The 22,377-nt window shown below is 35.5% G+C and overlaps 1 protein-coding gene across 5 annotated transcripts in view; it reads right to left on the minus strand.

The window, feature by feature from the left end:
• The window catches only part of CFTR (CF transmembrane conductance regulator), a 216,851-nt gene that overhangs the window by 88,811 nt on the left and 105,663 nt on the right, over positions 1 to 22,377 (minus strand). For all 5 annotated transcript variants that reach the window (XM_025291139.3, XM_044946628.2, XM_044946629.2 and 2 more), the window contains exons 12-14: positions 6,667 to 6,761; positions 3,056 to 3,142; positions 608 to 1,334 (exon numbers count right to left, since the gene is read on the minus strand). In XM_025291139.3, coding sequence (XP_025146924.3) covers positions 608 to 1,334; positions 3,056 to 3,142; positions 6,667 to 6,761 — 909 coding nt within the window. The remainder of the gene's footprint in view (positions 1 to 607; positions 1,335 to 3,055; positions 3,143 to 6,666; positions 6,762 to 22,377) is intronic.

Genomic DNA, 22,377 nt, shown 5'->3' on the forward strand with positions numbered 1-22,377 from the left:
TGGCAGTAGTATATGTTGAATTTCACAAACCTTTTTTAAAAGAAACCTGCCCAGAAATCCTATGTATAAAGCCAATTTAAAAGATGAAAAAGCTCAGGTTTAACTAAGTTCAGGCAAGACTGATGTATAAACCAGAAAATTAGTCCTGCTGAGAGACTAGATGTATATACGCCTAAGAGAGGCTACCTGCATACAGAAACATTTTTTAGGCTCTCAATAAATGAAGCTACTATTTGTTTATGTATTTATTTTCACTCCACCTCTTCCTACAGAGGTTTTAAGGGGGTAATGAAACAGATTTATAATAATTTATAATTTTTCTAATTGATAATAATGATTATTACTGCTTAGAAAAGGAACCAATAATAGCCCTTGCTTTGACTTACATCTTATGGTAAGAGACAAAAGGAAATCACAAGGGGACATAGTTGATTCTTCTACATTTTGAAGTTGCTTACATAATGTACATACTTTGGACTTTGGGAATCTTAAAAATAAACCTCATCCTAAACTCAAATTTAAGTAACTTTTGCTATTTACTCTGTATTTCATTCCACTCTGTGGCCAAAAGAAAAAACCAAACACCACACTGATAATTTATACACACCCTTAAATCTTCTTCATTAATTTCTTCACTTATTTCCAAGCCAGTATCTTGAGATAACCGTCTTGAATATATATCTATTTCGGCTAAGCTTGCCTGAGGAGCCAGTGACATTTTTCGTGTGGATGTCGCTGTCTTTCGATGAATGCTTTGACCTTGGTTCACTGAGGAGCCGGTCATAAGGTTCAGAACGGACTGCCTCCTCCCTCCCAGAAATGTGGGGCCACTGTTGACTGCATTGCTCCGAGGCAGGATCCCCTCTCCAGGTTCAGAATGGGGAACTAAGGATAGTCTTCTCTCTAAAGGCGCATCAGCAGCTCCTTCGATACCATTCATTTGTAATGAAGTCTTTTGTACAACTGAAAATTTCCTTACAGAGTTGATTGAACTGAGAATGGAGTTCTTCCTTTTTTCACCAAACTCTCCAGTCTGTTTAAAAGAAGGCTTTTTCGTTTCATTCCAGGACACAGAAGTATCTCCTTCTAATGAGAAACGCCGTAAAGTCTCAGTTATGATTGAATTTCTTCGTTCTGGAGTAAACTGGTCGAAAGTGTCACATCCCATGAGCTTCGAGCTGAAGTCGGGCCGCTGATTTTGTAATTCAGAAAATGTCCCATAAAAATAGATGCTACCTTCATGTAAAATTAATATTTTGTCAGCTTTCTTTAAGTGCTCCATTTTAGAAGTGACCAAAATCCTAGTTTTGTTAGCCATCAATTTACAGACACAGCTTTAAGAATATAAAAATATATAAATATTAATTTTATAAACATTTTATTACAATAGTATATGTATTATATTTTAACACTTTATTAATGTACTCCTGTATATTACTTCTATTATAAAATGTTATTATTACACTTAAATAATTCTAAAAGTAAATATTCAATAGTAATTAAGTTGGTACTTCTTGATTAATTATGTCATGAAATACTGTGTTATTTAATTATTATAGTATGCTACACCATAAAGTTGAGTGTTAATAGACCTAAAATGAAATTAAATACCAGACATTAAATAAACATTTGACTTTGAACAAACTAGTTACCCTTTAGGCTGTGGTTGATTCATCTAGAAAATGAGAGAATTGGATGACCTTTAAGATTCCTTAGCGGCTATATTTCTACATGCCTTCTAAAATGTCAGAACTTTCTTGTTCTTTAAGTTTTCTGCTCCTTTTCTTTTATATTTTAAGTTGATCACTAATTTAGACCTCAAAGTTTATACTGTAAGCAGAACCTAACACATCATAAAGTAACTATATGCCAGTAAAAAGTTAATTTTAAAACTAATACAATTATGTAAAGTTTAAAAATAAAATAAAATTTTTTAAAAAATTAAAAAAAAATAAAAACATTAAGACTAATTTACTTGTTAAAGACACAACAACAATAACCTGAGAATTGTATAAGAAATCTGAACTTCCTCCAACAAAATTTCCCTCTAGTGTAGAATTAAATCCTGACTAGAACCATCTAAGGAAGACCAATTTCTTTTAGGCATTAAAACATTATATATTTTATAGAAAGAGCCATAATTCTAGACTACACTTTAACATACTAATACAACTAGCAAAGTTTATATAGGTAAGAAGGTATTTATAATTACAGGATTGTAAAAATAGTATCACAGGTATTAAATTTAACCAAATTCTAGGAAAGGTGCTTCTGGGAATAATGTGGTAATTTAATACACACATACATCTACATCCTTACTGATTAAACTACTTCATAGTCTATAAAATCATTTTGATACCTTAAAATCAAGTCATATAGCCAACTGTTCCTCTTAGAAACTTCACATACATTGAGCCCTAATGGGAGCTCCAAGAAAATGTACACCCCAAGCTCTGTACGACTGAGAAAGAGGTTCTGAAGGAGGTATTGAGGTAGACGAATACTTAGAGCATTCACCTATATTAAAACATCAAAACATTCAATTTCTTTGGTTCCTTAAGACGTTTACTATCTAAGGAGTAAAATACACAAAAAAGTAAATTAAAAAAATTGAGTAAAATAATCAATTAAATGTATACCTGTGGCGGATTCATTTTGATATTTGGCAAATCTAATACAGTTATGTTAAGTTTAAAAATAAAATAAAATTAAAAAAAATAATAAAAAAAATAAATAAATAAATAAAAAATTAAAAAAATAAAATAAAATAAAATAATATAAGCTATGTCACAAGACAGTAATAGTATCAAAACTCCATAGACAGTGACAGTTCAAGTACCAGCGATGGGAGAAATTGGCTCAGCATAAGGTGGACAGAAAAGTGAAGTGATCTTGACCATGGAGGGAAGATCAGATTTAAGGAGCTAAATTACATAATGCCACACTGAGTCACAGTGGTGGACCTATTTCTCAAAGAATAATATGTAGCCTATGGTGGTATAGTCATTCTTTCTTGTCTCTTAGAATGAGTATTATAAATTATTCAAGAACATACCTTTCAAATATTTCTTTCTCTGTTAAAACATCTAGATATCCAAAAGGAGAGTCTAATAGGTACAAATCAGCATCTTTGTATACTGCTCTAAAAAAGAAAAAGAAAATTAAATTAGATTCCTTCAATATTTACCATTTCATTTGGTGTAGATGATTTTAAATAAATTTAAAAAGATAAGCCACATAGAATTTTTACAATTTTGCACAATACTCCAAAAACTTCTGAGGTCATTTTGCTAAGTGTAAGTGACATACACTTGCAAAAGTTATGAACTAAATCACACCATACATACAATTTTAAATATTGCCTTAAAAAAGAAAAAGGAAGAAAGAAAACCTTTCAACAATAGTACCTATTTACAGCAAGCACTATGCTATATGCTGGGAATATAATGGTAAAAATTACACAAGCCCTGTTCTCAGCAATCTTGCATTTTGGTGGGGAAACAAGGAAAAGAGAATGTTTCAATCCTGTAAAGTGTCAGAGACAGCAACTAAATCTCAGCACTTAAGTGAAATTATTTTTTAATTTTTTTCACTGTTGACTGTTACCAATAAACCGATAGCAGTACTGTTACAACTGTATGATTGATATTGCTCTTTGCTCCTTATAGTCCTAATTTATGGACCATACTCATAAAAGTTCCACAAAAGTGCAGGATGCAAAATTTGTAATAACAATGTATACCCATATTATTTTATATTCTAAGTTAAAAAATAAAATTTTATGAGCAAGTAAAATTCTCATTAAGTTCATCTTAGGGCAGTAATAAAACGAAGATATGGTCCCATATGAATGGAAATGAGGTAATTTCTTCATAACATCTAAATTTCTCAGCTGCGGTTGTGAGTAACCCTATACCTATACCAACCACATACAACTCAATGTTTACATGTAATTCTGAAAAAAAGAAACTATGTTTAGTCAGCAGGTAACCAAGAGAAATAAAATAATTAAAAACAGAAATAGCAAAAAGTCAAAGCAAAATCTAGAAGGACATTTGCAATGCAAATTACTTTTGAAAACAACATTCAGGAACTAGATAAAAGACCCCCAACAAAATGTACCCTCAAGAGCTTTCTTCCCATACTCAATTCTTCTCTCTCTCTCCTTCACATTTATGACCAGGTGCTCAGTCACTTCAGTCGTGTCCAACTCTTTGTGACCCCCACGGACCTTAGCCTGCCAGGCTTCTCTGTCCATGGGATTCTCCAGGCAAGAATACTGGAGTGGGTTGCCATTTCCTTCTCCAGGGAAGATTCCCGACCCAGGGATCAAACCCAGGTCTCCTGAGTCTCCTGCATTGCAAGCAGATTCTTTATCTGCTGAGCCACCAGGGAAGCCCCATTTATGACCACAGTTTCTCAAAAGATTAGAAATAATATACGCATCATCCAAAACTGGTCAACACATGACACATTCAGATCAGAAGAGCAATAAACAACTATTTTCTTTAATGCAGCAAACCATATTTTATAATAAACCTGAATCTTCAACGGGTAAATACAGACTTAATTTTATGCTAAGGTTTGAAGCCATATAGCATGTTTTCCTAAATTTGAAATGAAATATTTAAGACAGTCTTACTTTGGCTCACAGATTAATCAACTTTCCTTTACTTAGAAGCCATTATTTTGTTTGTGAATTACTCATATCTATATATGCGCTATATAGATATATTGGGCTTCCCTGGTGGCTCAGTCGGTAAAGAATCTACCTGCCAATGCAGGAGACACTGGTTCAACCCCTGGATGGGAACAATTCCCTGGAGGAGTAAATGGCAACTCACTCCAGCATTCTTGCATGGAGAATCCCATGGACAGAAGAGTCTGGTGGGCTACAGTCCACGGGTTGCAAAAGAGTTGGACATGACTTAGCAACTACACAACATCATTGATTTATTACTTGACATTGTAATCCCAAAGTCGAGTCACGGTTTAATGTAAAGTCAAGATGACCTGATTCAAACTGTAACTCTACCATTTCCCAGTGTGGCTTTTGGCAAGTTAAGATCTAACCACCTCAATTACCTCATGATCTCTTCCATAAAAAGTGGGGAGAACAATTCTCTTTTGGCAGACTGATATGTGGATTAAGTAAAATTACACATGTACTCACACACACCCCGCCCAGAATAGTACTAGGCAATTGTAGGTGCTCAGTGAGTGAGTTTCCTGTCCCAGCTTTTGGAAACATGAGAAAATAAGGGGGATAAAGGCCAAAATATCACTAAGTCGTGATTTCTTGTTAATAACTTCAGCAACACAGTAAGAAGAATTTTATTCAAATAAACCTGGAGGAACATTTAATATCCTACATCATCAATATTTTTTTAAACTGAATGTTACATTTTAACCACAAATTAACTTATACACACACACACATACTTTTCTTTGACAGCTCAAAATGCTTAGACCAAGAATGTCTCTACTAAGAGACCACCATACCCCGCACAATATTAGATATGCTGGTCCCATTTGTTTTCTTTGAAGATTACAGACTTTAACCTTAAGTACATCATCTGCCTTGCTATTTCTGTTGTGAGATTAATTAGTTATGTTGAAAATTTTGAAAATTCATGTTTATCTAACATGGGGAAACAGTGGAAACAGTGGCTGACTTTATTTTTCTGGGCTCCAAAATCACTGCAGATGGTGATTGCAGCCATGAAATTAAAAGACGCTTACTCCTTGGAAGGAAAGTTATGACCAACCTAGACAGCATATTAAAAAGCAGAGATATTACTTTGTCAACAAAGGTCCGTCTAGTCAAAGCTATGGTTTTTCCAGTGGTCATGTATGGATGTGAGAATTGGACTGTGAAGAAAGCTGAGCACCAAAGAATTGATGCTTTTGAACTGCAGTGTTGGAGAAGACTCTTGAGAGTCCCTTGGACTGCAAGTAGATGCAACCAGTCCATTCTAAAGGAGATCAGTACTGGGTGTTCATTGGAAGGACTGATGTTAAAGCTGAAACTCCAGTACTTTGGCCACCTGATGTGAAGAGCTGACTCATTTGAAAAGACCCTGATGCTGGGAAAGACTGAAGGCAGGAGGGGAAGGGGACGACAGAGGATGAGATGGTTGGATGACATCATGGACTCAATGGACATGGGATTGGGTGGACTCTGGGAGTTGGTGATGGACAGGGAGGCCTGGCATGCTGCAGTTCATGGGGTCACAAAGAGTCGGACACAACTGAGTGACTGAATTGAACTGAAACCAAGAAACAAAACCAGAAGCCTAAAGCAGATGTGTACATTTGGGGATAGGGTGAGCAGGGAACTGTCTGAAGGACTAAATAAAAGTATACATATTCTCTTCCCTGTGCTAGGCAGAATATTAGGGTTTTCCATTTGTAGGGAATCATAAAGGAAACAAACATATACACACTAACAAAAGGGTATGCATTTTAAAAAAGCCATGAGCTTTATCAGATATAAATATTATATCATTATCTATAGTTCCGAAAGGTTAGTCTTAACCTGCTAGCTATAAGATCCTGGGCATTTTTTCAATTACAGAAAGAGGATATAAAGAAACAGAACTATCTATAATGTTTTACACTCATTTATACAACAAATGCTTGCTGGACCCATAATCAGATATTCACCTTGCTAAAGAAATTCTTGCTCGCTGACCTCCACTCAGTGTGATTCCACCTTCTCCAAGAACTATGTTGTCTTTCTCTGCAAACTTGGAGATGTCCTATTATCAAAAAATAGAAAGTTAGGAAAAAAAGAAAAAAAATAGAAAGTTAGAAATTGTCAGAATGTCAGATCTTAATTTAAAAGGTACATTTTCCTTCAAATATAATCATGTATCGGACTTCTACTTTAACCACAGCAGAAACTGTGAACACCACATCTCAGCTATTTCAAATGCATTTCAATTGGTCAAAACATTGCTGAAATTTCATAAAGTTTTTCTTTAATATTCCAATTGCTATTTATGATCATTAAATAAGAACTGGAAAATATAAAAAGTAAAGTATATGTAAATCTATGATATGTAAAGATGTGCCATCCACTGACCATTACAAAAACCCAGTGCTATTAACATGCTAATATGCACTTCCTTCCAATCTAAATCCACTCTTTTAAAAGGAAATCTCCAAAGATGAATAAACCTCCTAATAAGGAAACAAAGAGAATATCATTTACATCTCCCTGCAGTATCTAAGCATACTCAGTGGGTGACCATGAGTACAAGGCACCTCCTTTCCACACCTCTCTCACCTACTCCCCCCTGAAACAACACAGCTCTCTTCCTCATTCATCCTCCCACCTCATCCTTCTATTCTCTCCCCATCTACTCTGCCTCTCCTGTCACCTTCCTGCCACATGTGTCCTTTCTTCAGTTCATGAGATTTTCCGTGGCAACAACCATGCTAGACATTCTAAAAGATTAGAATTTATAAGAAATTGTGTTCAAATTGCTATCATTGTAAGCCTAACTCAGAAGATAAGCCATAATTCTGGAGAAAGCTAGGAAACATCCCGAAGAATCAATTAACCATTTGAAGATAAAACAATACACAATTAATTGGCAAATTAATTCTTCTGAATATAAAAGTATTATAAAGTAGGTAGAAAATGCTAGAAGGCTTTCTGGAATAGATGAGGTTTGCCCTGAGACTTGAGAATGAGAAGTCAGGTGAATAGTATTCAGGTGCTCAGTGGTAAAGAATCTGCTTGCCAATATAAGAGACACAAGTTCGATCCCAGATTGGGAAGATCCCCTAAAGAAGAAAATGGTAATCCACTTCAGTATTCTTGCCTGGGAAATCCCATGGACAGAGGAGCCTGGCAGGCTACAGTCCAGGGCTGCAAAAGAGTTGAATACGACTTAGCAACTAACTAACAACAACAATTCTTTAGTTTAAAACAAGGTCTTTGCCTTTTATTTTCTCAGCCCCGTATAAAATCTCTTTTCTTTTGTTACTACCTTCCTCTCTCTTAAAAATACTCTTCCATTTAAGTTTTCTTTTTTCTTTCACAACCCAGAAGTAGTTCATCTGTTCTCCTTGATCTGACACTAGCATTATCTATATTTAAACTGCCAAAACGGTTACTTTTATTGTTTCTGTTATATACCACATGAAACTTAAATAGAACTTCATAAACAAAACTATAAATTTATAGCTGGTAAATTAGTAATCATTTATATTATGAACTAGCTTGCAGCTCCTGTAGGCTGAAACCATGCCAGCCACTGCCTCCAAGGAACTGCTGAGTCAATACTCTTGACCTAAGAGGACCAAACATGATTTTTTTTTTTTAATGTGGTAAAAAAAAAAAAACAAAAAAAAAAACACTGACATGTAAGAGAAGATACAGCAGGACCCAGGGGAGCTGGCTACTCAGGCACTGGAGGAGACCAGAGACCCATATAGCACTGCAGAGAGGAGGACCTTCCATAGTTAAAGACCAGGGAAAACAAGAGCTTGATTTCTTTCTACCGGACCAAATTGTTTTGGTTCAACTTATGAACCAGACCACATACCTATGATTCCATCCAAATAACAAGGATTGCAGCTACATTCCACACCCCTGTTTTAAGTCTCAGTCTTGCTAAAGGAGCACACCCAGGAGCACCTCTATCTTGAAGCCTTACCTGAGCTGTTCTACGCAGCACATCCTCTGCCCTCGATCTACAGCAACTGGTAAATCAACTCACAGGTGTATTTCTTCTCTACTGTACCATCTTTCCCTTTGCCATATTCCATTTCCTTTTAGAAAATTAAATCTTTTAGAGGAAAAAATGGATACTTTTTTGTATATGAATAAATTGAGTGTAGGCTTTTGTAAAGGAGACACATTTTCTAACACAATATGAAAAAGTCAGAGGTTGCAAAAATTATTGGAGCTTATTTTTTTTCTCCAAATTTGATTCAATACAGTTTTAGTTAAATCAGATAAAATTTCTAATTTTTAAAATTTAGAAATATCAGTAGTTATCTTGGTGGTATGATTATAACACAGTTATAGATTTGGAGGGTGCAGAATCCTAGCCCAGTGCAACAATTTAACAGATTTGTGGAATGAAGGAAGAAAAGAGGAGAGAATGGGGGAAGGGAAGGTAAACAAATATTAAGCTACAAAGAGAGGTATATATAAGAAAAAGAAAATGAAGAAAGGTGTACAGCCTAGAGAAAGAAAGAAAATGGGGAAAAGAATAATTGTCAGAAGAAGCATATATAAGTAGGAAAAAGCAGGAAGATAGTGGCAGTATAGAGACAAGAAAAATGAAGGGGAAGATAGGAAATGACAGAAGACAAGGAACTACAGTTGACTCTTTAGCAAATATCCCTGGTGAATTCGAATGTCCAAAGAATACAAATGCAATTTATTACAATAATTTTCTTAAGACAATATATAAGAGATTGTTTCAGCCAAATATCTCTCACAGGAGCCTGTAATTCTCATCCTTTCAACAAGCCAAGGAAATAGGAGGGAGAAGGAAACTAAAAAACCTCTTCCTTCTTTCCTACATGAACAGGCTGAAACATAACACTAGAGAAAGAAATCAGAAGATCCTCAAGTGAGGTCAAGTTTTCACACTCAGACTGAATGGAATATCATCAAATTCCTCTAAAAAAAGACCAGAAATAGCACTTCCTTTGAGTATCACTCCTCAAATCCTGGCTTGCAGCTGGTCCAGGGAAAGGAGAAAATGCATTAAGAAAATGAAGATTCAAGGAAGGAACTGCTTGAATGGTTTCTCAGTACCAAGTTAATCTATTTCAATTATAATACAAGCTACTGTTTCCTTTTTATTTTCAGAACAGTATCAAATTTTAAGCTCCTATGACAATGAACTCTGCCCTGTGCCTGGGATGCTCAGCACTCTCAGTCAGTAAGCCATGCCTGCATCCCTGGGATGCCCAGGCCTGCCTGGAATGATGCCTGGTGAGTCAGTCACCTTCTTTGGCCTGGCTTAGACAGAATGGGATTTCTCAGTGTGAAACTTCCACTCATACTTGGGAGAATTTCCAGGTTGGGTGCATTCTTGGAAAATGCCATGAAGAATTGAATCTAAGCATCCTTGCCCCCAGGTCACTGGTAAGCTGAAATCTGAATGATGTTTGTGGTACCCATTTAGAAAGCAGTTGGGATGTCATGTAAACCATGCTAGAGGTGACTGTTCAATAAAGAACAAAGCTGGAATACTCAACTGGATGGCATGGGACCCGGGATTTGAACCCTGGTCTATAAGCTATTGTGACATCTCAGTTACTTAAAAGCTTTGTAATTTAATTCCCCTAAGCATAACCTGGGTGCAATTATAGCCCATCTTTTATAAAGGTGCTCAGTATGAGAATTAGAAACATGGTATATACAAAGAAATTCAATAAATATAAATAAAAGAGATGAAATGTGCCAATCTAAATGGAATATTTTTAATTCTAAAATAAAGCTTAAAACAAAATAGAAAATATGAATGGCAACATTGACCACAGAACACAGTGACCTATTTTCCAGCTGTTTCCATTAATAACTAGATAAGTAGCTTTGGGCAAGTCTCTTCTGGGCTTCAGTTCTCCATCTATAAAAGGGGATAATAGTACCTTCCCTTAACAGGTTCAAAAATTTGACGTAATTTAATATAAAGAGCTTGGTCCATAAATCACACTCAAACATTGGTGATGTACAGTTTTAGAATGAGATGTTTACCAATGATTTGTATACATCATTCATTTCCATTTGGCCTTGAATAAAATGTTCACCTAATGTAATACTATGCCCCACTCTCCTACTAAAGGAAAAGCAAATTCTAATTAGTCTGAAAATATAGCCTTTATTCATATTATCATAAAAATGTACAAGGGATAATGCAGGGGAAAAGAATTGGACTGAGATTGGAAGTCCTATGTTCAAGTCCTAACTTTGTATGTCTTCTCCAAGTGTACTTTTGTTGAGGTTGCTATGTACACATATTTTGAAACTTACAGTTCAAGGTTCTTAAGAGTGACACGATATTCTTAAGAGTGACACCAGATTAGATCTAGATACTTTCCAAATGCTACCACTTTGAAGATGGCTGTTTAATTTTATTTAACATTTTGTTGTTATTGTTCAGTCGCTAAGTTATATCCAATTCCCTCATGACCCTATGGACTATATAGTCTGCCAGGCTCTTCTGTCCATGGGAAAGTCTAAAAATAAAATTAAATTAAAAAAAAAAAAAAGAATAATGTTGAAGTAAATACAATAAAGGAAAAGAGTGATTTAGCTACAAAAAAAAAAAAAAGAATACTGGAGCAGCTTGCCATTTATCCATGCTATATTGTGCTATGATAGTTTTATTCATTGTATTATCTCCTCAATATAAAATAATCAAGGGGGGCCTAGGGAAGGCCAATTCTTTACCTTCTATTTTCCAAGAAGTGTTTTCACACTTTTAGGATGATTCTGTAGTATTTGATTTGAAATTTCCACTATCATATGTTTTTAGCAGTACAAATAAACAAGACTATTTTTAAATCCCTACATTTTTCTGCTAATTAACTAAGATACTACTGAATGAACACCTAGTTAGACAAATAAATACTTTAGTAATCAACACTACAGTAACCTTCTTCGTGAGTCAACATAAGAATTCTATAAGAAAATAGATGGACACAAGCTGCTTCCAAGGAAGCTCTGTGCTCAAATTCACTTCTCCAAATTTTTTTGCAGTCTGGACTAGACTGGACTGGAAGTGTAAGAATTTGTATTTCAAATTATATAGTTCTATCAAATGTTCTATGACCTTCCCTGGCATTTGATACCAAAAAAAAAAAAAAAAAAAAAAACATACACACACACACTCTGATAAAACCGTTGTACATAAATCATTGAGATTTTGTGATTTTTATTTCTATAAGATATATTTTTTTAATTTTATTTTATTTTTAAACTTTACAATATTGTATTAGTTTTGCCAAATATCGAAATGAATCCACCACAGGTATACCTGTGTTCCCCATCCTGAATCCTCCTCTCTCCTCCCTCCCCATACCCTCCCTCAGGGTCATCCCAGTGCACCAGCCCCAAGCATCCAGTATCGTGCATCGAACCTGGACTGGCGACTCGTTTCATACATGATATTATACATGTTTCAATGCCATTCTCCCAAATCTCCCCACCCTCTCCCTCTCCCCTGATGTATAGATCAGTCTATAAGATATATTCTTATTAGTAGGATAGCTTGGCCATTGGTATGTCTTCTTTCTTTTTAAGAGAGGCTGTTGCCAGAATCCTTACCAAACCACATTTAAAAGTTAGACTTCCAAAGTTGCAGTTTCCCCAGCAAGATCTGAGAGTTCCCTTTTCCTCAAATCATCACCTACAATAGCTATTATATTTATACAAGGTATGAGATAAGCATCTAGTCTTATTTTCTTTTACTATTACAGTAAACATGATTTATTAAATAAATGATGTTTCCAATTAATTTAAATATTATCTATCATCATCTCACATTTCCAAAGATCTGCTTCAGGACTATTTGGTTCCTTCTATTTCTACAATAATAATCTGCTGAGTTTTTGGTGTTTAGGTTTTTTAATGGCTTTAAGTAAGATTTAATACCTGACAAAGCACAATCCTTCTTCATAAATTGTGGTCTCTTTTTGCTCAGTCTCCTATATAACAATATTAACAATAAAAACAATGTAAGTAAGAATGCTAATAAGAGCTAATATATATTGAGTGTTTACTAGGTATCAGGTACTGTTTTAAGTCCTTTATGAGTGTTAACTTTTTAAATGCTCATCACAATCCTATCCCCCTTATAAACATGAGAAAATTCAAAGTTAGAAAAGGTAAATGTCATTCCAAAGATAACACAGCCAGAAAACAATAGAGGCAGGATTCAAACTAAGGCAATTTGTCTACAAAGCATGGACTCTAAACTCCTTTTGGTATTTCCTCCCACATGAAATATACTTTAGTAAAATTCTGAAAACAATCTTATTCAGATGTATTTGCAGTTTCATTAAATATAAACATAAGTTTGAGTGCAATTTGCATCTTAGGATGCTGCTGGTGCTACTCAGTCGCTTCAGTCGTGTCTGACTCTGTGTGACCTACAGACCGGAGCCCACCAGGCTCATCTGTCCGTGGGAGTCTCCAGGCAAGAACAGTGGAGTGGGTTGCCACGCATTCACTCCTCCAGGGGATCTTCCCAACCCAGGGCTCGAACGCACAGCTCTTTTGTCTCCTGTACTGTCAGGGCCGGGCGGGGGGTCGGAGGGGTTCCTCACCACTAGCACCACCTGGGAAGACCCTCTTAGGATGCTAACTCTTATTAAAAATCATGATCTTTCCATTAATTCAGTTCTTGTTTTAGATCTTTCAATAAGATTTTCTGATCTTCTATATACATGTTCTGTAAATTTCCTATCAGATTTATCCTTAAGTATTTTATCATTTTCTACTAGTGTGAATTAAAGAGCTTTTTATTTCCATTTCTAGATTGTTATTGCTAACATAGAGAAGAGCTAATTATTTTTATATGCTTATCTACTATTCAGCCATCTTATCATATTCCTTTATCAATTCTGGCCAAGTTTTGCTCTCTGCTTTTGCTAGAATCTCTTGGGGGTTTTTTAGGTGAACCTTTTTTTTTTCAGAAACATGTAACGTTCTTTTTTTAAGACAAACAATTAAATTTTACCATTTAAAATAATGCTTACTTTGGAATGTTTGGTTAAAAAAGTTACGAAGTTTTTTAAAATGAAGTTTTCTTCTATTCTTACTTTGAATTTTTATTACAAATCACTGCTAAATTTATGTAAGATTCTTTTAGCATCCACTGACCTTGTTACATGGTTTTTGTTCATTGTCAATATACAAATTATTAATATATCATATTTATAAATTGTTTATATTGAAGCACTCATATTTCTATTCATGAATCTTGCTTGATCATCTTTTCATGCCATGCTGAATCCTATTTATTAATACTTTATTTAATAGTATTTTATTTAAATATCTATATTCCTAAGTATGATTAACTACAGTTTTCTTTTTTATATAACTTTTCAGATTTTGATACAAATAATCTTCTCGCTTTAGAAAATGAAGAGCTTTTCATTTTTGTCTATAATTTGGTATAGTTTAAATAATATAGGAAGTTATGCTATTAAAGGTGAAATATAATCCAGCTATGCAATTATCTACTGATAGTGTCTTTTTAAGTAATACACATTGAACTATCTTTACAGTGATAATCTGTCTATTCAAGTTTGTTTCTTTCTTCAATTTTGATCATTTGTATTTCCTTAGTAAATCATCCAGTTCCTCTAAGTTTTAAATCTGTTTCAACAGAATTCAACTTTTAATAATAATTTTAATCTTGCTCATATTTTTGCTTAAGTTTCTTTGTTATTCCTAATATTGTAAGTCTTTTCTTGACTGCAAACAAGGATAGATTCAACAAGTTTATTGATCTTTTCAAAGAACTGGCTTTAGGAATTATATTGTCTTTCATTTCTCTGTTGGTTTTCTCCTTCATTAAATTAAATTTTGATCATTACTTACTCCGTTTTAACTTTTTATTTAGTTCCTTCTTTAAAATTCTCAAGAAAAATATAAATGTTGTATATTTTTAGCCTTATTTCTTAATAATAAAGGTATTTAGAGCTAAAAATCTTCTGAGTGCAGTCATGTTCTACAGATTGTTATATGAAGCATTCTAGGTTTCAAATAGTTTATAGTCAGTCAGGAGATTTTACCTTTCCAAGTATTTGTCTTCAACTTACCTGGCTTAATTATACCTAAATAGATGTAATTTTTACTAAGCATAACATGTTTTGTCATTCTCATTAGAACCTATGTCTTAAGAAGAAGCTAAGCAACTATAAAAAAAAAAGTTTGAGTGGACAAAGAGTAATATTAGAAGGTCTAACATGTATTTCCTAAAATTTTAATGGATTTTTACAGATCTTCAATAGCAAAACTGAAAAACTGGGGCTTGGGCTAAATTTAGCTTAAGAGGAGAGATCTTCAAACATATTTTAAAAAGATCTAATCTGATATGAAATGTAAAGGTATTGTTTGTTGTTTTAGCAAACTGAAGTTGTTTTAAGCATTAGATAAGACTTTATCCTCTAGCACTACTTTCCTCAATAATATTTTAATGGTATATAAAATATTTTCATTTATTAGTATATCTAACCAGAAGCTATTACAACTGCTATCCAAAATATTCATTATAATGACTGGAGTATAGAAATACACATACATTTGAATATAAATACATATATAAACACATATAGATTGCCTTTTTACACATCTGTATATATGTGCATATATATGTACATACATGTGCATATAATACATATGTGCCTGTGTACATATGGCATGCATACAAATATGCAGGCATTTATTCAGCTTGATCTCTATCATCCACTATTATGGTGCTAAGAAAAGAGAAGTCTGCAATAAGTAAAAGAGGATTATTGTTTTATGAATTAGATTACTATTTCTCTCATCAAAAAAAATTTTTAAATATGTGAAAGATAATGGAGTTCTTAACAAACAAGTTGTCTCACTTTCCAAAGGTTTATCCTCTTCAATCCTGTTAATATAACATAATGAGAGCTGACTGACCGAGAGGGCTCATTATATCCCATGACCCTAAAATATACAAAAGTCAAGTTTTTTCTCACTTGATAGAGGACAGCTTGACCAAAGAACATGTGATCCAAAGTACTCTAAACAATTCAAGTTCATTCAATCCAACTGATCGTATCACACCCCTGTTTAAAACATCACAAAACAAACAAACAAAAAAATATACTGGATCCTTGTAAGCTCCAGAATAAAATCCAAACTTCAAAACATGGCATACAAAATGTTTCCCAGCTCACTTCTTCATCCTCACCTCCCAGCACACATCCAAATACATCTTGACCCCTGGCCACACTGAAGTTTTATTGTGCTCCAAATTTACCACATCTTTCACCATCTGCACCTGCTGGTTCCTCTATCGAGATGACTTTCCTCTACTTCTTAATCTGGCAAATTCCTTTAAGGTCAATAAAAATTTAATATCCTCCATAAAGTCTTCCATTATGTTAAAAGGCATGTTCCTATGTGTTTTAAGAGCTGTTTATGTTCCTATGTAAGAACTTTCATCTCTTTTCTTATTGTCTGTTTACATTATCTTTATCCTCAAAGACTGCAAGCTTCTCAAGGACAAAGACAGAATTATTATTTGTTCTATGCTTTGGGAGCCAGGACAGATTTAAGATATTATTGGCATATGTTCTAAACAGTGAATAAAGTATTTTAGGCAACTTAGAGATGGTTAAGATTAATCCTCTGCCTTCAGAAGCTTACAATCTGCAGCCTACCAGGGACAACTTAATGAAAGACCTGGATTTTGAGTTAAGATGTGGCTCCATGCCTGAGAACTTCGTGTCTTCCTCATCCAACTTTACCAAGTCTGCCCCCAACTTACCTCTCTGGCAAGGTTGACAAACTGTAATAAGACACCAGAACACATTCATTAACCCTCAACCCTGAATATTCATTGGTAGGACTGCTGCTGAAGCTCCAACACTTTGGCCACCTGAAGTAAAAAGCCAACTCAATGGAAAAGACCCTGATGCTGGGAAAGACTGAAGACAAAGGCAGAAGGGGATGACAGAGGATGAGATGGTTAGATAGCATCACTAACTCAATGAACATGAACTTGAGCAAACTCCAGGAGATGGTACAGGACATAAGAACCTGGCGTGCTACAGTCCATGTGGTTGCAAACATTCAGACATGACTTAGCAACTGAACAATGACAATAAATACTGTCATTTTAAAAGTAGATTGTGATGTGAGATTAAACAGATAGATGAATGGAACAGAATAAATATTTCACAAACAAACATGTAGATCAGAACCTAGCATAAAAGTGTCAGAATGACAAATTATAGAGAAAGGAGAAACTGCTCAAAAATTGATCCTGGGACAAATGGATCTCCCTATGGAAGATAAAATTAGACCCCTAGCTCACACCAAATACAAAAATTAATTCCAGCGGTTTTTAGTCCTAAATGTAAAAATTGAAGCTAAAAATACTAAGAATATATTAAAAAATATATTTTTATCATTTGTGTTAGAATGTCTTAAAGAAAAGATAAAGAACAAACCATAAAGAAATACACAGATACAATTTGTTATATGAAAATCAAAAGTCTATTTAACAAAAGGCTTAGTGCAAAATATACATTGCATCACCTCCCATCCATAAAGGATAGTAATGCAATGTATTTAACTGTCTTAGTCCAGTCCTTCCAAGCTGTAGATACCAAGAAAGTATTAAACATGAAATTATCTTATTATGGGAAATACTTGTATAAAAGAAAATAGGAAGGGAGGCAAGGAAGGCTGGGAGGGGTGTCAGACCTCGATGCAGTTTCAACCCCCCAAGTGAAGGAGAGAAGGACAGAAGCTTGAATGGAAAGACATCAAAACACAATCTAAGCAAGGTTTGACAGAGCCATCTAGAAGTCTCTGAGCCAAAATCCGTAAATAAATAAGTCCCATGTCTTTCAGACACAAGATCTGCTTCAGTATCCATGCCATACTTGATCAATCACGGAAAGCAGCCTGTGGAAGGAGTAGTCGCAAAACAAACTCTGAAAATGAATGATTTCAACTCACAATGATGGACTCTCGTACAATTACATTCCCTACAACAGTGGTGCATAAGGCACATCTCTCAGCTGCTACAAACTTAGCAACACAATCGACATAGGATATGAAGTCAAACAGCTAACAAATATAACCTCACAAGCAGTCAGGGAATTGCAAATTAGAACAGTGAAGAAATATGGGGACTTCCCTGGTGGCACAGTGGACAAGAATCTGCCTGCCAATGCAGGGAACACAGATCCAATCCCTGGTCCAGGAAGATTCCATATACCATGGAGCAACTAAAGCTCATGTGCCACAGCTACTGAGCCCAAGCACCACAGCTACTGAAGCCTGAATGCTTTAAGGCCTGCAAGTCACAACCAATGAGCCCCGTAAAGCAACTACTGACACCACGTGCCCTGGAGTCAGCAATCTGCAGCCTCTGAGCCCCCATTCCACAACTACTGAAGCCATGTGCCTAGAGCCTGTGCTCTGTAACAAGATAAGCCACTGCAATGAGAAGCCCGTGTACCCCAACGAGAAAGTAGCTCCCAATCTCCACAACTAGAGGAAGCATACATGCAGCAACGAAGACCCAGTACAGTCAAAAATACATAAAGGTAAAAAAAAAAAAAAGAAATACGACTTTTTACAACTTAGAATGGCAAAACTTCAAGTCTCTGTTAGTAAGAAGCATTTTCAAAGATTGAGGAAATAGGAACACTCATAAATGGCTAGTGGTAGTGTAAATCAGAACAGCTGCTTTAAAGTGCAATTTGGCAGTGTCTAGTGATATTGGCAGAAAGTGAAGTGGAACTAAAAAGCCTCTTGATGAAAGTGAAAGTGGAGGGTGAAAAAGTTGGCTTAAAGCTTAACATTCAGAAAACGAAGATCATGGCATCCGGTCCCATCACTTCATGGGAAATAGATGGGGAAACAGTGGAAACAGTGTCAGACTTTATTTTTCTGGGCTCCAAAATCACTGCAGATGGTGACTGCAGCCATGAAATTAAAAGATGCTTACTCCTTGGAAGGAAAGTTATGACCAACCTAGATAGCATATTCAAAAGCAGAGACATTACTTTGCCAACAAAGGTTCGTCTAGTCAAGGCTATGGTTTTTCCAGTGGTCATGTATGGATGTGAGAGTTGGACTGTGAAGAAGGCTGAGCACTGAAGAATTGATGCTTTTGCACTGTGGTGTTGGAGAAGACTCTTGAGAGTCCCTTGAACTGCAAGGAGATGCAACCAGTCCATTCTGAAGGAGATCAGCCCTGGGATTTCTTTGGAAGGCATGATGCTAAAGCTGAAACTCCAGTACTTTGGCCACCTCATGCGAAGAGTTGACTCACTGGAAAAGACTCTGATGCTGGGGGGGATTGGGGGCAAGAGGAGAAGGGAACGACAGAGGATGAGATGGCTAGATGGCATCACTGACTCAATGGACGTGAGTCTCAGTGAACTCCAGGAGTTGGTGTTGGACAGGGAGGCCTGGCGTGCTGCGATTCATGGGGTCACAAAGAGTCGGACACGACTGAGCGACTGATCTGATCTGATCTGAGTGATATTGGAACTTGCCTGGAGAATCCCAGGGATGGGGGAGCCTGGTGGGCTACCGTCTCTGGGGTCGCACAGAGTCGGACACAACTAAAGCAACTTAGCAGCAGCAGCAGCAGCAGAAAAGCAGAGACATTACTTTGCCAACAAAGGTCCGTCTAGTCAAAGCTATGGTTTTTCCAGTAGTCATGTATGGATATGAGAGTTGGACTATAAAGAAAGCTGAGTGCCGAAGAACTGATGCTTTTGAACTTTGGTGTTGGAAAAGCCTCTTGAGAGTCCCTTGGACTGAAAGGAGATCCAACCAGTCAATCCTAAAGGAAATCAGCCCTGAATATTCATTGGAAGGACTGATGCTGAAGCTGAAACTCCAATACTTTGGCCACCTGATGCAAAGAACTGACTCATTGGAAAAGACCCTGATGCTGGGAAAGATTGAAGGCAGGAGGAGAAGGGGAAGACAGAAGATGAGATGGTTGAATGGCATCACTGACTCGATGGACATGAGTTTGAGTAAGCTCCAGGAGTTGGTGATAGACAGAAAAGCCTGGTATGCTGCAATCTATGGAGTCACAAAGAGTCAGACACGACTGATCGACTGAACTGGCTGACTAAAATATTAGAACAACCTAAATGTATGTCAATAACAAGGTGAATAAATAAAATGTTACACATAAGCACCATATAGCAAATGAAAAGAATGAAATAGAGTTTCTACATCTAAATAGTATAGCTAGACCTCAAAAAGGTAATAGGAGCAAAGAAAGCAAGCTGAAGAATGATGTGTACAAATTATACTATTTACACAAATTTTGAAGCCACACAAAACTATTAAGTATTGTTTATAGATAAATATATTTAGTGTAAATTCATTTAAATGCATTGGAAAAATATGTATCACATTTGTAATAATGACTGCTCGAAGCTTGGGGTTTATGAAGAATGATGTTGAGGATTTAGGGAAATGTTCTTCAAATTCATCCAGAGCTCTAACAATAAAGAAAACAGGGATATTGTCAAATGGATGTTTCCATATCTAGAACAGATGCTAGTGATACAGATTACATTGTAAAACACGAAACTAAAGATTCCTGCATCTGAAAAAGATTTGATGTTCTCAACCGACACATTTGACCTTCTTTTCTGGAATTAAATCATTTTTGAAGAAAAATGCATCAATGTGGATAATTTAATAAGTATCTCAAAGATTATAATTAATAGAAAGCTGTTCAGATTGAAGTGAAACAAAATAGTAGGGCTAGACTGAAGAGAACTGTGAATAAGCCTTGTCCTTTAAGATCAAATACATTAATAACATCAATATCCTGCTAATGTGAGTACTTATTCTGATTACTTTATTGTTCATTTGTAGAGTTCTTTATTAGTATTTAGCTTCTATTTGATTTAACATAAAACACTTTGTTTTGAATACACTGTTAAACATTTATCTTTGCTGACTACTAAAGGCACTCCAATCTGGTGCTATATTTATCTTAAGGGTGTTGGTTTTCAGCCTTGGTGCTATCATGAGTTTAAAAAGCAGTACAGAGCATGAGCTGCTCAGAGAAGCTTTGTACCCAGAGACAAACGATTTCTCTTTGCCTGCACTGCAACTTCTCTGGAGTTCTCTTGGAGTTACCCATAAAAACTGTTGGAGGAAATCATTGATTGGAATTAAAGTACAAGGCTGGGCTTCCCAGGTAGCTCGAATGGTAAAGAAGCTGCCTGCAATGCAGGAGACCGTGGTTCGATCCCTGGGTTGGGAAGATTCTCTGGAGCAGGGCATTGCAACCCACTCCAGTATTCTTGCATGGAAAATCCCATGAACCAGAGGAGCCTGGTGGGCTAGAGTCCATGGGGGGTCTCAAACAGTCAGACACAACTGAGCACACACATACACACACAAGCTAGAGGACATGATTTGATTACTTATACAAAAATTAGCTATTGAGATTTTTTTAAACCTAAGTCAAAATAAATCAAATTTAAAAATTGTGATCAATTAGTTTTCTTATTAAAGGAGACCTTGAAAAATATTTCTTTGTAACCACCCTACACTGCCATTTTAATAAATTTCTCAGCAGTTTACCTAAAAATAAAATCAAATATCTGGATCATTGGTTTTCAAAGTTATTTATTTTGACCAATTATTTTCATAATTATTTCAGACCAATTATTTCAGAATCACCTAGGGAGTTTGTAAAAACTGCTGCACCTATTCTTACTCAGAAGAAATAGACCAGAGTGCGGGAATCTGCATTTTAACATGTAATTTTCATGCCTGCTTGAACCTGTTCTTTTGGCTAACTTCCTTTACAGCATGCTGGTCAGAAAAGCAAATGTCAACTTCAAAGGATTCTGTGCACATAATATACTAAGTCTGAGATTGTAAAGCACTTGAAAATACTTCGATAAAGAGTACCAGAGAGGGTCAAAGTAATATTATAATAAAAGTCCAATAAAGATTAACTTATTTTATTATTTAGAAGTACATAACATACCCCATGTTATGGACATACTTTTTACACAAATGTGTATCACTTTATTTTTTTAAATGCATCTAAATTTCGTCACCTGGTATTATTCAACTGAGCCAGACAAATCAGAAGCTATTAAAAGAGGAACTGCTAATACAAAGCTCATTAACTCTGTCTTGAACATATCAGAGAAACAGTAGAGGGTATTATATTGAGAGAGAAAGAACTTTAAAAAAAGGGTGGAGTGTTACATTAACTGGCCCTGTGTAATTATGCAATATTTGCTGAGTACATTCGAGCTTCCTGTGACTTTGTAGATAGGAAAATACCATAAACCTTGTTTTATACCTGTATTATCACTCTTCAGAACAACCTTGACAATACAGCTGCTTGTGGTAAGGGAGGATGGTAAGAAGCTTGGGTTGAGGGAACATGAACTTTAGAAGCAGTGCTATTCAATAAGGAATGTTTGTAACCAATCTTTAGACAGTTAAAGCCATTGTTATTAATGTTTAATAATTATTAAGCACTTGTATTGTGCTTTATGTACAAGGACACTAGGCAAGGAGGAGGAAGGAGAAAAGAAGTGTTGGAGGAACAGAGGAAAGGGGAAGGGAAAGGAGAGGAAGAAGAGAATTTGAGAAAGCCCAAGAGCACACTGTAAAGA

This window comes from Bubalus bubalis, chromosome 8 (assembly GCF_019923935.1).
Source record: "Bubalus bubalis isolate 160015118507 breed Murrah chromosome 8, NDDB_SH_1, whole genome shotgun sequence".
In the NCBI taxonomy this organism is placed as follows: domain Eukaryota; kingdom Metazoa; phylum Chordata; class Mammalia; order Artiodactyla; family Bovidae; genus Bubalus; species Bubalus bubalis.